The sequence below is a fragment of the Oxyura jamaicensis genome, chromosome 19, assembly GCF_011077185.1.
Source record: "Oxyura jamaicensis isolate SHBP4307 breed ruddy duck chromosome 19, BPBGC_Ojam_1.0, whole genome shotgun sequence".
NCBI classification, from domain to species: Eukaryota; Metazoa; Chordata; class Aves; order Anseriformes; family Anatidae; genus Oxyura; species Oxyura jamaicensis.
In genome coordinates this window covers 3,999,563-4,015,806 of record NC_048911.1, presented here as the reverse complement: position 1 = coordinate 4,015,806, position 16,244 = coordinate 3,999,563, and the positions used below count along the sequence as shown (strand labels likewise).

Sequence of the window (16,244 nt, the reverse complement as noted above, 5' to 3'; positions counted from 1 at the left end):
CCCCATCACTTTCAGGTGGCTGCCGTACAGAGCCAGACATAACATCCTCACTGGAAGGGCTGAAGAAACAGCACCAGCCACAGCCTTTCCTTCCACGCAAATTATAAGAAAACCCTACAACTCCCTAATGTCTCCTGTGCTGGAGGAGGGAGGTAGCAGTAAGACAGTCTAGACAAGTCCATCTACTCGTACTGCTTCAAGACCAACAACCCTGCTGCCCCTTTGATTTGCCAGCTCAGTCACTCCAGCCTAGGCAAGCTACCAAAGTTCAGGTGCCCATCAGCCAGCGCTTGCATTAGACCTGAGACAGGGTTACTGATGATGCTTCAGGAAAGTGTTCTGGGGGCAGCTGTACCCAACAAACATGCCTGCACTCCAGGAACTAAACCCTTTTCTCCAGTAAGTGCTCTATGGATAAGCCAGGTCGTTCTGACTAACGGATGGGGTAGGTGAAGCCAGGGGGGCTTTTGCCTGCCCAGCTCAGAGCCCCCTGAGCTGAGGCAGGCGAGGCCCCGCTTCACAGAAGCAAAACCTCGCAAACGCTCTCTAGCTGGGCATTCACAGCGTTAATCAGGCTGAAAAACAAAACCCAAAGCCTGTGTGTTAATTTGCTATTTAAATTGAAAACTTTTTCTTCCATGTCTGCCATGTCTGGCACAAGGCTGTCCTGGGCGTTACTACAATAAAAAATAATTTGGAAAATAATCCTATTGTTCCAGTCACACCCAGGGGAGTTTCATGTGTAGGGAAGTAGGAACATCAAAACTGAGATCTGCTGCGTGATCAGAGAGCTGAGCTTGCCCTTTACAACAGTTCGTTTTGAATCCAGCACATGGTGGGGAGCGATCCGACAGCGGGCTGGGGCTGGAGGATGTCTCAATGGCTTCACAGTTACCGATTCCTACTCGCACAGCCGAAAGCTTGCAGAAGTCATCTCTAGTGCAGCAAAGCAGCAATACTCCAGTGCAGCGAAGTAGCAATACCCTTTGCAAGCACACGTCCACCCCAAGGTTAGTTAGGTGACCCTGTCCTTCCCTCCACTCATTCCCAGCGCCCATCTAAACAGGCGATGGGCTGCCCTAAAACAAACCCAGGTGCCAGTCACGAACACTTTCTCCAGGCAAAGCAGAAACCGCGCCCGGTGCTCCGCCGGAACGCGGGCGCGGTACTTACAGGCGCACGACGTTCGGCTACGGCAGCAGCCTCTGCTCCCCTTGTGCCAGACTCCCCCTCTTACACTTGGCCAGCTGCGCTGGGCCGGCACCGTAAAAAGTAACTGCAGCGCATTTGCTGCAGCTCAGCTCTTCCGCGCACAGTAGTCCCAAATCCCTGCGAGCGAGGGCTCTGCTCTGCCTCAGCGGGTTTTAAACTCCCTCTTAACCAGATGGTGCATGTTTAAATCACACAGCCCGCTGCACGTAGATGTCTACGGACAGACTGTACGACGGCATCTAGAAACAAAGTGCTTTAATATATTTTCAGTTAAGACGGATCTTCTACCTTTGACACATCTTTCTAAGTTTTTACAGGTTTTTGAAGTAGGCTCCATATCTCGTTTCCAGCCAAGAATAATTATTAGCTCTTTTTGTGCAACCAGGTTTGTTCACTAGAAAAAAAAAAAAAAAGGCTTAAAAAAAGCCCTTCTCTCGTGAACAGAAACACTAACACCTTTCCCTGTTATTAAAAAATTCTTGAGCAATCTAAGAAACCGCTTCAGTGCCTCAGCACTTTGGAAACCTCTATTTGGAAGGGAGATGGTCTTGAGGGAGGAGATCTACATTTCGGTATCCAGGTGGAAAATGGGTTTGATTTGGCCAAGTAATAACAGACGAAAAAAATCCTATAGCCTGTGCACGCACAGTAGATTCCTTCGGAATGATAACAGTGCCTTCAGCATTCCCCAGGACGCACACGGGAAAGGGGCCGGGGAAGAAGCGGCACCGAGGCAAAGCGAGGTGACAGCAGAAGCCCTGCTGGGGACACACGGAGGGTTGTGCAGAGAAAAGCCCGGCCTGCTCAGTGGGGAACTGCAGGAGTGGCACATCCCATTAGATGGGGGGTGCCGGGTTTTGTTGCTGTTGGAGTTTAGAGTTACCTGCCAATGCAGAGGCAGGACAAGCTGGCTGTCTTCTCCAAGGCAGGGGAAAACTCAGCAGTGTACTTTTAACCAGGAACTGGGAAGGGTGTGGAGCGAGGGACACAAACCACACACGCTCCTGAAGCGAAGGCCTCACAGGCTGCTGGGACTGGAAGCACCTGGAGCTACTGGTGAGAGAAGTGAGAGAAGCCTCACTGTGGCAGCTGACATGGGACGCGCGCACATCCCACTTCAGACTCACGCTGTCCAAAACTTGGGATCGACTTGAGGCAAAGCCAGAGACAGCCAACCTTCCTCCCCCTCCACACAGACTTCTGCAGAAGCAGACATTTGGTGACACAAAGGTGTGGAAGATGATTTGAATAAAACAGTTATGACCTCAGTTTGATTGATGGGCCACAGGTATTTCATGTTTTTACCTTTTTTCCTTCATCATTTGGGAAGGACAGCGTCCTGCTGCTTTACTTACCGCAGGCAGACCAGAAAACCCACGAAGGACACATTGGTGTTCAGCAACTGCCCAGCCTACAGCATATTGTGCCAGAGCACACACACGAGCAGCCTTCACAGCTGAAGTTTGCTCATGCTTTTTCTCCCTCATGGACACATACATGGCAGCTTTCCTTTACGCCTCCCAGTGCAGCTCAGGGGAACTACTTACATGTGGCATTCCAGTAGAAGAGGACAACACGTATCACACACTTCTTGTAGCAGAAAGAACTGGGATGAATTTGGATTGAGAGCACTCCCACATGCACAAGTCAAAAAGGTTGGTTGAACCCAAGAGCATGGAACAGGGCGAGATGACAGAACAACTACTGAGCCGTTTCCTCTTGCAGTCAACGTGTCCGTGGAAACACTCTTCAATTTTTCAATCATTACTGGCAAAATCTGAGCCTCAAATTCTGTGGGCTGTGTGCAACTCCAGACAAATGCCTTTGTTTTGAAACACACAAAAATATACAACAGAGCTCATGGTGGCATCCTGCAAAGCGAGCCTTGCCTCCTTAAGGCACAGAGTTGCTTACCTGCACACCAGTAACCCAGGCACGGGCAGCACAAGGTGCCTCCCTGACTCCACCAAGAGAGAAGGTGAAGCACCCTTTCCAAACCCATCTAGTTTTTAGCAGCATTCAGCTCAAGAGCCAAGCTGCCACAATCATATCCCATCACATCGACGTTTCCACCGCTTCCCCCTCTCCCCACCCACCGCAGCAGACACAGCCCCATCCTCACCTTCCCAGACGTCAAGCAGCGACTCCTCCAAAAGGTACCTGGGCGCTGGAAGTTTGCAGTAAGGTTGTATGGTGGTTTCTAGGAGCTGCTTTGCAAACCTCCCGGTGCAGATGCCTTTAACCACTTGGCAGGGGCTGACAGACAATTAGAGCTTGATTGTTTCAAAGGACATTACCCAAGAAGATGAACGTGTTGCTGCAGTCCTTGCAATAAATTTCCAATGCTTCAGTTGCAGAGGTTTTGAAAGGGTTTTAGCAGACTTTCAGCTACACTATCAGGACTCGAGCATTTTTCTGGTGCTTGGCAAAACAGGATCTTATTATTTTTGCAACACGCACTCACAGTTTATCCGCAGGCCTATAGACTAATTCCTACAACTTCATAATCCAAAATTTTTGTATCATTTGTGATATACATTAGCAACTTCCAGTAACAGTGGCCCAAGAGACAGCATTTTACTATGCGATAGTTCAAACCATTTGGCTCCGTGCTGCAGCCCGAAATACACTGCAGGGAGGCTATATATTTTGCTGCAGGTTATGCTGATTTACAACAGCTCTAGGCCAAGTGCTGAAGCATCCTACAGAGCCAATTTGCCTTTTTCACTCTCGTACGTAAGAGGCTGAATGGGACCGGAGAAAGCTTGCAGCATCACAGCACAAACCTGCCTTTGCCCAAAGACCAGTGCTACTTGGTAGCACCAGCTGCTGCAGGGCTTTCATCACGTGCCCGAGGGTCACTGCTGCTTCCACGAGTGCATAATTAGTTCAGCCTCCAAAGCTCTTGCTGGAGAAGGGGAGAGGAAGCACCACAGCCTGTGCCACTGCTGCTCACTCCGGCCCCGCTCAGCACTTCCCTCCCCAGCCCCTAAACTAAGCTCTCCTCTGTGTACGCCAGGCACAGACCAACTCCCAAAGACTAATTTCAGTCATCTGGGCTCCGAGAGGTGCATTAACCAAGGAGCACGACGACCTCCATTCTGTAAGAGTGGAAGTTTACACAAGTGCCAAGTATTATCATGGATAGCTTTTACTGTAAACTTCTACGTGCATTCACATACAATACGTTGGATCTTGCAGCTTTCCATGTAAGATCTAACCACACCCTCACAAAGTACTCCCCAGAGGCTTCCTTTACATGAAGGGAAATATTACTATTCCCTTTTTATTCAGGGGAAAGAAAAAAGTCAGAAAGAGGAAACGTACAAGTCTCAGTTCCCAGACTCTGCGCTGCTCTACAGAATATACTCAGCATTGGAGGCAATGGTCTTTTTCTTGGGAAACAGGGTTGAAAACAAAGCCTTATGAATCAGCCAGCTGATAATTAAAAGCAACCAAATCCAGATCACTTTAAGCTGCACATGAGAATCTGGTCTCCTCAGATGCCGAATTCCTCTGCCGACCAGAAAAGCCAGGGTCACTTGCCCAGCTGGTCACCATTGTTCTGTCCAATAAAGTTCTGGCAGGAATGCATGTTTAACAAAATACAGAGATTAGGCATAACAAAGAATGTGGCTCCCCCCTCTCTGTTTAGGTTAGTTGGGTTTGCCATGTTGAAATACTGAGGCTTACACATCTCAGATTTTCTCCGTCCTGTACTGCTAGTGCCAGTGACAGACACAAGCTGACAGCCCAGTCCTCAGGATCAACACTATTTTAGCTTCAAGTTCATTATAAGCAGCATAAAAAGCTTGCCTCAAAGCTGCAATGGCTTAAATCAGTGTTTTCTTGGGGCTGTAAAGTACCAAAAAAAGAAAAGCTCTCGGTACTTCCAGCATGCCAGAAACAGCAAGTTAGACCAAGCTGAAGAATCAAGGTGACAGACTTTGAGTACCTCAGAACAGGGCAGCTCATCTTCAATTTGCTCAGATTTCCTACAAGAAACCTAGCATCCAGTAGGCAAGTACAGCACCAGGAAGGCAACGATCTTCCTAACGTCTGACTCAGCTCCAGACAGTTCAAAACCAGGATCTTTTGCTCAGTCTACAGCCAGGCATGCGAGAATAGTCAGATGCCAAAACGTCACAAAACCAAGTCATACAGGTCGGCTTAGAGATCTTCAGAAATCTCGTAGGGACGCAGCTTTTACCGAGTCAGACACCGCATAGAAGGCATCTCCGGTACCTCGCAGGGCCAGCAATTTCTCAACCCAAAGTAATGTTACATGGACAGAAATTTGCGATCCATAAGTAGATTCTCAAAGGATACAGCCCTTGGAGAACTGTGTGCAAGAAGGCCAGAAATAGCCTGGTTGCACCTTAGTTATCTGGAGGTACCAAGGATTTCTGAGCTCCCGTGTGAGGTGGGTATGACAGCTTGCACTGCATGAAATGCAGTTTATCGGTAGGAAGCATCCCAGAGCCTGTTACGATGGCAGTCTCTCCTCCCTTTCCACCTTCATAAAAAGCTGGACAATAAATTTCTGCGAGAGCCACACATTAAACTGGAACGGGTATGGCTGAGATACGGAGCTGCCAAGAGCCAGGTTCAGGTTTTTTCTTCTAGGAGAGCCTTTTTAGTCATCCTAGCACAGCACCAGGAATCACGTTTTAGCTGGTGTCCCTTTCACTACCACCTGAAAATGAGAACAGCTCAAAGTTTGTACAAGGTAACAGTGATGAGATGAACAGCCAAACGGCACACACCGAGCAGGGCGGTAAGAACCAGACCTGGGAAGCAAAAGAGAATCGGACCAGAAGAGAGCCCGGAAGCCAGGCAACCTGAGGCAAGAGGAAGAGAAGTGGCATCAGACGAAAAAGCCTTTTCCTGGAGAGCAGATGAGCGGCACTTCTCTCGTGTTGGAAGGGAACGTTCACACCAAGCCCTGCACACACAGCAGCGCGCTGGAGAGCTGCTGGTAGAGCTGTCACCCATTGCTGCCTCGAATAAGGATTCAAAAAGCTCCCTGTGCTCTACTGTGTTTACAGCAATAATGAGAGCCTGGAGGAAGGGGTTAGGAACATCTGAGTTTAATAAGGGCTGAGCAGCACACAGCAAAGAGAAACGTCTGCCCTTCCGTTCAGGGCTACCACACCCCACCAAGCTCCGCAGCGCCCCGCCAATGGAAGGCTCGGCGCAGAGACGTTATGTCATCCCGGCAGCCGCAGCAGCCCATCTGCCCCAAGCTTTTTTGTGATGAGAAGAAGCATTCTGAACCAAGCTGAGAGCTCCCAGCACCACTCTTTTGAAGGGCTAAATAAGCACAGTCCTGGGGGGGAAGAGCAGATGGAGACTGACCCCAGGCACAAGAGAAGCCAAGAGGAGAAGGGAAGTTTCTGTGCCTTAACCAAGCAACTCCATCTCACAAGGTCATCGCAACAGGGCAAAATGGAGATCTAGCTCATTTAGCAACCACACTACGGCCTCATCTTAGTCCTAAAGAACTCCAACATCCCAACAGGTCAGCAGCATCCTGCTCTGTATGAGAAATTGGAATGGAAGACCAGTCATTTAGTACGCAGCTTCTGCGATCATACTTGCTGCACTCCCTTTCTCACAGCCTGACTCCAGAACTGGCCTCCTACGGAGCAGGTATCTTTCATAAAATGCCTCTGTCTCCAGTGCCTCTGCGTGACACTCTTTTCCCACCTCATGTATGAGGTTTTTTGTTTGGCTTGGTTTTTTAACCGCTTTTCAAGTATTATGTTGTGAAGTGGCAATCAAGAGTATTGTCCATCTGCAGAGTCAAGAACAATTTACTCAGCAGACCTTAGTTACAGGAGCGTGTCCATGGGGATATTTCCCTACCCCATGACTTCACTACGCTGGCGTTCCTGAGATGCTCTGCGCAAACACGTGCCTGTATCTAGTGCAAGTACTACAAGGAATATCACTTCCATCCAGTTCCTAGGGGCAGAAAAAGTTGGAAGCAATTAAAAGGACGTCTGACTCCATAACCTGATGTCAAGATTGGACGTGAACAGATGCATTTCTAGGCACTGGTACCTCGCAGTGCGGTTGAAGTTAATGTTTTGACAAATGACTTACTTGCTCAGCACAAAACAGTATAGCCGAGTACCGACAGCCCCAATCAGCTCTCGCAGGACAGACAGGAGACACGCAGCACAGAGGTAATGGGAAGAGTCCTACATGAAAGAAGCTCACCGGTACCTTCTCTTCTCAGCTTCAAAGAGGTTTCAAGATCAACTGCTATAATTGTAAGAGGCAGATTCTCTTTCCCAGATAAACCACACAGATATGAAAGAGCAGAGTGATCTGTCCCAAACGCCCCGTGTTAGGAAGCTGCCTTCTGCTTTCATCTTAACAGCATCTACACTGCGGGCCTCGGAGTGAAAGCCATTTCTAAACACATAGGAGAGGTTTCTCCTTTGCCAGAGCTACGATTTCCCTGCTTTGGGAGCTGAAAACAAGTCTTAAGCCTGAAACTGTATATTTTTTAGAGGAAGAATAAGGGAGGCAATTATTTTCAAATACCAAGGCGTTACAAGAAATGCTTTCACCCAAGCAGACTCTTTACATATTCATCTGTTCATTTCCAAAAGGAGAAAGTTAAAGACATCCAAAAAAAAGCCAAAACATCTCAACCAGATTATTCCACGTAATAAACCGCAAGTTAACAAATAACTGTTTCTTCCTAAAAAGGAAATAAGGAACAAAATCCATACGAACCGATATCACCTTTCCCTCCTTTGTTCCTTTCTGTAACACTTCCTAAGGACTCTAGTTCAGATCAGTGCCACTTTGTGCACAAATACACTGAGAAGGAGCTTAAAAATTACTCAATTATATGAAGAGTTGAAAATTTGCAAGACAATAACCCAATTAGTAACATTTCATTATTTAATTTTTGCAGCTATAACCCTTAATAGAATCTTTGCGATAGCTTTGGCCCAGGCTAGCTTTAAGCCCAAAGCCTCAAAATAAACATTACGCTTCAGTGGAAGTAAATTTAAGCGCTGCCTACATCTAATTAAAAGTGAATTGAGAGCTTTGAGCATATTGCAGAAATGAGGTCCAATGAATTTTAACACCACACTTCAGGAGAGGCAGCCTACACTTTACAAAACAATAATGTTTCCAGACGTGCTAGGTCTAAAGCAAGCAAGCTTGAGTAGCTAACCCATTATTCTAACTCTGTAGACCTAAAGCACTCGATGCTTTCAGCGTTTCATCATTTTTAATGATTTTTATATTTTTTTTCCCCTTCATCAAGGCACAGCCCAACAAGATAAAGCAAAGATGTGAGCTAGGATCCAAGCGTCAAGAACCCCAAGCAAGGTTAAGTTTCTAACCTGACGTGTTTCAGCTAGGATTTTAGTGCACTAACAAGCTCAGCTTTGAGAAACTGAACAAATAAGGGTTATTGAAAGAGACACGTTGGTTAATTTATCCGAGGGGAGCACAAGTTCACTGCCACCCATTGCTTTGCCTCTCTGCTGCCTTTTCCTTCCTCAAGCTGGAAAATGAAGCATACACGAGAGGAAATGATTCACACAAGCATCTGGAAAGGCAAGACAGTAGGAGATTTCCTAAATGAATACAATTTACTGCAGTAACTACAGTCACGTCTGGTATTTCAAAGCCATTCCAGTGTTGCTAAGTCCTTACGCTTCCATCAGCTTCGCTGTTTTAATTGCATTGCAAAGCTCCAGCACTGAACCCCGCAAGTCAGATGAAGATCAGATGGCTGCAGAGTCCAGGAAACAAACACCGGATGGTTCAAGGGTTTGGTGATGAGCTCAGGACCTCCTGACCTCTTGGTTACCTGGGTAGGGCACTTCAAAGGGGAATTAGTGCTGAGGACTCAGCATGACACAAATCCCAGTTTGTTTGCTTGACATCCCCACACAGACGGGGCAAACCATAGAAAACCAGCAACCCCAGGCAATGAATGGTCTGTGAGGTGATGGAGGGAGTGACTCAGAAAGCAAGATCCTCTCAGAAAAGGGAAAAAACACATTTCTCCAATACGTACACTCCACACCCACTTAAGAGCCACAAGAGGTTCAGAATGTGGGGCTGAAATTAGGTTCAAACAACCCTCCTGTGGGAAAGAGAGAACGAACAGAGAGCCATCAGGAAGGCTCCAGAGATAGCGTCCTCAAAGTGCTCTGAGAGACGACACAAATCAGGATACTCATTTATAGGTCACCTTTTAATATCAAGAACAGGCTTCTATCACAGAAAGAGACCCACACTTGCGTGGAAGCACTAAAACCTCACCTAAGAGGCTGCATTTCGTTACGTTACAGCTCAGTTGTGCACAGTCCTTCAGATAGGGCTGGGGAGGGCCAACTCCATTCCTAGCAAACGTGCAGGTGTAGGACCACGCACAACGCTGGCAGGTATTCTGAGAAGAGCAGACCTATGGCGGGTCCACCCGAACACCGTGATCTTGAAAGCCAGCTGTTCAAGTGTCCTGTTAGAAGACCGCCCGATTCAATGGGAACTTCAAACAAAATAGCCAGGCTGCTACAACACACGGCCAACAGGCACTGCTGCTCGGACTTGAGGCATCAGTACTTGTGCATCCCCTGCAGAACCTGACAGCAATTCAAAGCATCTTAACTAATAACCAAAATCTGACACTAAATCCAACCAGAAACCTTTTTTTTTAAAAAAAAAAAAAAAAAAAAAAGAGGGGAAACAAGCAAGCAACATTTCCACCAGAACATTTCCATAGTTTCATTCTAAAGGATGTGAATAACGCCTTCTGCTCCCCCCTCCAAATATCCCCTACACACACCAGAGACTTTTCACATTGCTCAGGGCCTCAGGAAAAGCATCCAGCAGTCCTCAGAGCCTTGGGAGCCCATCTCCTAGACAGCCTGCAGCCTGGATACCAAGGCCTAAATCAGCTCTCAAGCTTGGAAAGGTTTCCTACAAAGACAGGATATTCCAGCAAAATTGTTGCTGTTGTTTGTTTTTTTCCCTTGGAGAAACACAACCGTTCTGACAAGCCAGTTTTTAAAAACCTGACCACCGATTGCCAAACAGCTCCATCGCGTCTTCGCTTGCTGCTCAAGGACAAAAAGACAACTGCGGGAACAGGGAGGGTCTCACATCAGGAGCCGTCAGCTGCAGAGCATCACATCAGTACGTGCTGCAGGTACCAAACCAGGAGCAGCAGCGCTACTGTTCGGTGCTCCGGCCTGCGTGTGCTCGGCTGAGGGCATCCAGGAGGCACGCCAGAAGTCACCGGCCAAGGCACGCGCTGGGAGGTTTGCTGAAAGTAAGTGTGCAGAAAGGAGGCGAGAATGGCTGCTGTTGCCTAACGGCAGTCAGGTGCTGTAAGGTCACCCGTTTGGGTAGCAAAGGGGGCACTGACCGGTGCAAACAGCAGGTTGTACCAGCCAGACTCAGCCCCTGAAAAAAAGTCTTCACGTCCACATAGATCAATGTCAAATGTTAGAGCAAAAAGCCTCATCCTTCCTCCAGCACCACGTTCGATCCAGATGAGCACAGCTATCCCGACCTGAAGCTGTGCCCTGCAGGAGGCTCCCCCCCAAGGTCCAGCTCTGTGGCTGGGTACAGCCTTCCCACACCGGCTTTCCCAGCAGAAAGTGAAGCTGTTAGACATTTGCCAACAACAAAACTCCACCACTCAATGAGAAATTCAAGCGCACAGAGATTGCTTCAACGTGTGATATTTGACTAAGCGCTGCAATTTTTTATTTCAAAACATCCACCAGTGATTTTTCCCTCCCTTCAATTTATTTCACCCTCTGCTTTGAAGCAGAACGGGAGACACTCGCGTGGCAAAGTTCCACTGGACAAAAAAAAATATATAAAAAATAAAAGATTTCCCAACATCATTGTTTAAATTAGCCTTAGATGGTTTTATACAGCCCTTTACAGACTTGGAGAGGGATGTGCTCCCCCAGCAAAGGGTCGGCTATCCAAACAACTGAGGCCTGGGAAAATCATACTGGAGTGTGAATTGGGGAAGGCCTTTGGTGAGCAGCAACACAGCCCTCGCTCATGTAAGCGTGGTAGCTCTGAACAAAGATCTGCAGGCTAATAGATATGTAAGACAAATGACATGTGGTTCTCATTGCAGCTCATGCTCGGGGAAGGGGGTACCTTGGAACGGATCCAGCTGGGATAGGTTTATCCCATTACTCTCCTATAATTTTCTGCTGTTTCAAACCCTTTGACAGTTACTGTAGTTTAACATCACACCCCCTACAGACTGAGGCCTGTTTGACAGGCCAGCAAACAAAACCACCCCCACTTGGAGAAGAAATATGCACCATATGTGAGGGCTGTGCGAGGCTAGCACCCACTGTTGTGCTCATGACACGGCGATCGATGCAAATCGCCGCGCAGGAGCCCCAACCCGGAGCCTTGCCCAAAAACCAGGGCCAACAAGCCTCGGCCCTCCTGCACGGCAGCAGGACTCGTGCACACCGGCTATTAACGAGGGGAGGGGGAAGGGGGAGAGACAGGACGGACGAGCCCTGAATATTAAATTCCCAAGTTCCCATTTAAGGGTATTGCAGGAAAAAAACAGTGAAATTCAAGAACAACTGGAATCAGGTTAAGCCACTCTCCCGCTTCATACAGTGCGGCTCATTCATGTGAACAGCTGTTTCACCTCCAGAGAAATACCCAGAGAAAACAGAGGGGAGGGGGAGAAGACTAAATTGTTTGCTCTACTGAAGCAGCAAGATACAGTAAATCAAGGCTGATTTATATTGTCTACGAGAAGCCGGCTGGGGAAGGGGAGGAGAGAGAAGCGAGAGCTTTGGTTTTAAACAGCTATTTGAGAGCTGGGGCTCTGGAGGACAGCTCTGTAATTAAGCTCTTTCCTTTGTTGAGCTGACCAAGTTCTTGCAGCCGAGGGCTAGCACAGTTCCCTCCGCCAGCACCCACGGTGGCAGGGGGGCTGCGAGGACACGCTGCCCACCACCCCCCATCCCTCCCAGGGGAAGGGGCAGGCAGGAGGGGAGCTTCTGGCCAAAAACTCGCCTCTTGTTCACCGCTGCTGCCCCGTGCCCCGGCAGGTAGGGAACATCCCCACGCAGCCAGGATGGAGCAGAGCAGCCCGGCCCCCCAAAACCCCTCCGTTCCTACTCACCGGCGACTGGCAAAGCCGCTGCCCGGCGAGCCGGAGCTCTGCTCGGGGTAGTTGTGCTGCAGGCTGGACGCCGGGAATTGATAGAGGAAGCCCGTTCCCAGCGCGCATCCGTGCAGGCAGCAGCACCAGGACAAGAAGAGAGCGAACCGCATTTTTGCACCGCTGGGGGGGCTCCTCCTGCTCTCCCCGCTCTGCTCCAGGGGCACTGCGGGTCCCGCGGCGCGGAGGGCCCGGGGGAAGCCCCGCTCCCTGCCCCAGCCGAGCCCGGCGGCTGCTGCCCGCGCACGGTCCGGGGCTGCTCGGGGCGCCCAGGGCGCACTCCCAGCCCCCGGCTGCCTTTTCAAATTTGGCGAGGTTGGCCCCATTCCGTCAAAGGGGGCGTGGGGCTTCGGCGTTAACCCTTGGCAGGCCTCGCAACAGAGCCCGCTGCCGAGGGGAGGCACCGGCAGCACCCCCGGTACCCGGGCACAGGCAGCGCCTGCCCGGGCCCGGAGCCGAAACGCTGCCCTGAGCTTCCCCGGCTCACCCCGAGCCCCTTCTGGGGAACCCAGGGCACCTGGGTGCGGGAAGAAAGCTGCCCCAACAGAGCCAGGCTGGTGCCTGCTGCCACACTGGGACAACAGAGTTACACAGGTGATGTGGGAAGTATAAAATCCTAGAGTCATGGAAAAGCTCTCCAAGATCATCTGGTCCAACTGCCACCCTACCACCACTGTCACCCACTAAACCATGTCCCTAAGCACCACGTCCAACCTTTCCTTGAACACCCCCAGGGACGGTGATGCCACCACCTCCCTGGGCAACCCATCCCAGTGCCTGACTGCTCCTTCTGAGCAGAAATGTCTCCTCATTTCCAACCTGAACCTCCCCTGGCGCAACTCAAGGCCGTTCCCTCTGGTCCTATCACTGGTTACCTGTGAGGAGAGGCCGACCCCCAGCTCCCCACACCTTCCTTTCAGGTAGTTGCAGAGAGCAGTGAGGTCTCCCCTGAGCCTCCCCTTCTCCAGACCAAACACCCCCAGTTCCCAAATAGGCATTTTGGTCCCACTGAGATAATATGAAAACGGCTGGGCTCATCCCCTCCCTGGGTGAGCACCTACCCCTTCCCCCACAGTGCCCACCTCCAGAGCCTGCACAGAGATAAATAGCCCCTGGCTGGAGCCTGTAACCAGACAAGTTTAGACTGCAAATGAGGCACCAGGTTTTTAAGCAGCCGCTGTCATTAATCACTAGAGCAAATCACACAAAAAGGAAGGGATAAAGCTGCAGGGCAGCTCAGCACAGCCTCACTGGGCTTACCCCACAGCTACCCTCAGGGAGTCCCAGCCCCAGAGCAGAGGATGGATCTCTGAGCTCAAAGAGAGCTCAATGGGTCCAGCCCAGCAGTTTCTGAGCAGGCTTGGCAGCTCTGCACAACCACCCTTTATTTGCAAAAATCTCCCGGTGCTTGGGGCTGGGACATAGCAGGACCATTTGTCCCCAGCCCTGGCTCAGAACCACCACAGAACCTTTCCCTACTTCAGTTCCCCCTCAACATGGGGAACTTCTCTTCCCTTCCACTCAAAAAAAAAAAAAAAAAAAAAAAAAAAAAAAGGAGAACCCAACCCACACAGCTCCCTGCAACTTGCCCAAGGGTGTTCAGACACTCTGAGCCATTTTGCTCAGAGCCAGCCCATAGGAAACCTCTGTTCAAATTGGCAGGGCAGCGAAAAAGGAACCTTAGCCTCTGATTTCCCCTCCCAAACTCACCTTTCTCCTAAGAGCACACTCAGAAACTGCTGCATTTCCAGAATGCTACACAACTCTGAGACTCCTCTACCCGTTAAGCAGAGTGACCATCCTCATCCGTGAGTGACCGTCCTCAGCTGCAGGCATACAGCCATCCCGGGGGCAGCTGTGCCAAGCCCCCACTCCAGCAGGTTACCACAGCCCCACGCTGTGTGCTGAGGGCCTGTTTCATCCTCTTGTCCCAAGCACATTCAGTTTCCTGCCCTGACAGGGTGGGATCAATCATTTATTGGGATTTAGCTGAATAGCACCAGTGGCTTTGTGACTCATTCTCCTGGCTTGGGTTAGTCTCTTCAAAAGCTGTTAGCAGTCTTCAAGTTTTAACTGTCCAAGAAGGTTTTATTTCTGGTTGCGTGCAAAATTTGCCACTTCAGCCTTCACTGACTTTGCAAGACCCTAGGAGGAGATATTAAACACAGGTGATTAGATAAGATATGATTCTGGCAAATCGTTAGAGACATCTGTAGGAAGGTAATACTCTTCCTATTTCATGAACTGAGACACTGGAGACCAGAGGTCAAATGACTTTGCTGAAGGCTGCAAAGAGCAAAAGACAGCGCCAGAAATAGAGCTCAGATCTCCAGGCTCCCATTACTCGTGCCCTCTCCCTAACGCACACTTGCCTCTATTTTGTATGGCTGATTTAAGATGAAAATGAAGAATTAACTTCCAAGCTGTTTTTGGAAAGAGAGAAGAAAGGGTGATATTGTCTACTGTAAGGGGAGAATTAAAGATGACATTTCATTTTTAGTCCTTTGGATATGCATAATATAATCAAACACGATAGCAGTAATAAATGGATATTTTTTCTCCCCACGGTGCTTATGAGTGCAACATATTCTAACAATTTCTCAAAACTATGTTGATAAATTGGAAACGCAGTGATGGAGGTAACAAAGACAGCCAACAAAAACATAATTCATTCAATTTATCAGAGGGACTAGTTTTGAGAAGAGAACCCTTGAAATATGAACAGCCCTATTCTTACAAACCAGACATACTATATTTCAAATGATAAAGCTATACTTTTTAGGCCTGTGCATAAGCATGTTAATTAAAGATTTGCCTAGACAATCAGGGCTAAATAAATTACTTGGAAGTGTTTCACCAACGCAGTTCAAGATAGAAGGGGCAGGGATGCATGCTGGAAAGCCAAAATGGATGGAAACATAGGAGGAAATGGAAAGAGGCAAAGGCCAGGCTTTCAAAAGCTGTCCCTGGAGGGCCTTCCTCTTGCATGCTGCTCACTTTCTATGCAGGAGACAGTCCTGAACGGCTGTGTCAGAGAACTAATCTATTGGACATGTGTGGGCACATGAGGTTTCACATGGTCTGGAGCGTTTTTCAGCTCCTTAGTCCATTTGGCATACCTGGGACATAAAACATCACAAAATGTTCTGTGAAAACATCTATAATCTCTTTAAAGATATACACCACATGCAAGCCAGACAACAAATGAAGTGGGGACAATAAAAGGAACGTTCAGTGTTTAGTCTGATTCTTGTTCAGTTTAGAATGAAAAAGCAGTGGAATGATACAGCAAAAGAGGGATTTATTTTCTACAAGGTCTTAAGGTGACTTAGAAAGGTAGCAAAGCACTCATACCTGTAAGAGCAAAGTCCAGCCTAGAACTGTAATGTCATCTCAACTGGTCAGCATCATTCACAGTATCGCAGAAGTCAATAACAAGCTGAAAAAAAGAGTTAGATTATTGTTAGAGAACAAAAGAATCATGGCAAATCAATTTTGAGGCCCATCCCTTGTATTTTGTGAGTGCACTTTTCATGTGTATACTAAGCTGAGACCAAAGCAAAAGCAGCTTTGTTCTACTTGATAAAACCTTGTGAAGTTTTACAATTATGAAATGTGCTTTTGATGTTAGAAAGAAGTCGGTGATTAAGACCATCTAAACCCAAACATAATTTGGATAAAACCCTTGCAGCTTCCTAAGGAAGCTAGATTATTTCCTTGTGATCTAACAAAGCAATCAAGGAACCTTGGAAAATCAAAAGAGATGGGTAAGAGCTTAGTGACAGTAAGAGTTAAACATCTCTATTATAAGTTGAATTATGAGATTACTAAG

The 16,244-nt window shown here is 48.5% G+C and overlaps 1 protein-coding gene across 7 annotated transcripts in view; it reads right to left on the bottom strand.

Annotated features, from left to right (window-relative positions):
• COL26A1 (collagen type XXVI alpha 1 chain) overlaps window positions 1-14,226 on the bottom strand; it is a 176,463-nt gene extending 162,237 nt beyond the window's left edge. For 5 of the 7 annotated variants that reach the window (XM_035343205.1, XM_035343208.1, XM_035343210.1 and 2 more), the window contains exon 1: window positions 12,374-12,718. In XM_035343205.1, the coding sequence (XP_035199096.1) occupies window positions 12,374-12,525 (152 nt within the window). In that variant the 5' untranslated portion in view covers window positions 12,526-12,718. Of the gene's footprint in view, window positions 1-12,373; window positions 12,720-14,122 lie in introns of those variants that run through there. The other 2 variants (XM_035343212.1, XM_035343207.1) reach the window with 2 other exon arrangements.
• Between the last annotated feature and the right edge of the window lie 2,018 nt (window positions 14,227-16,244).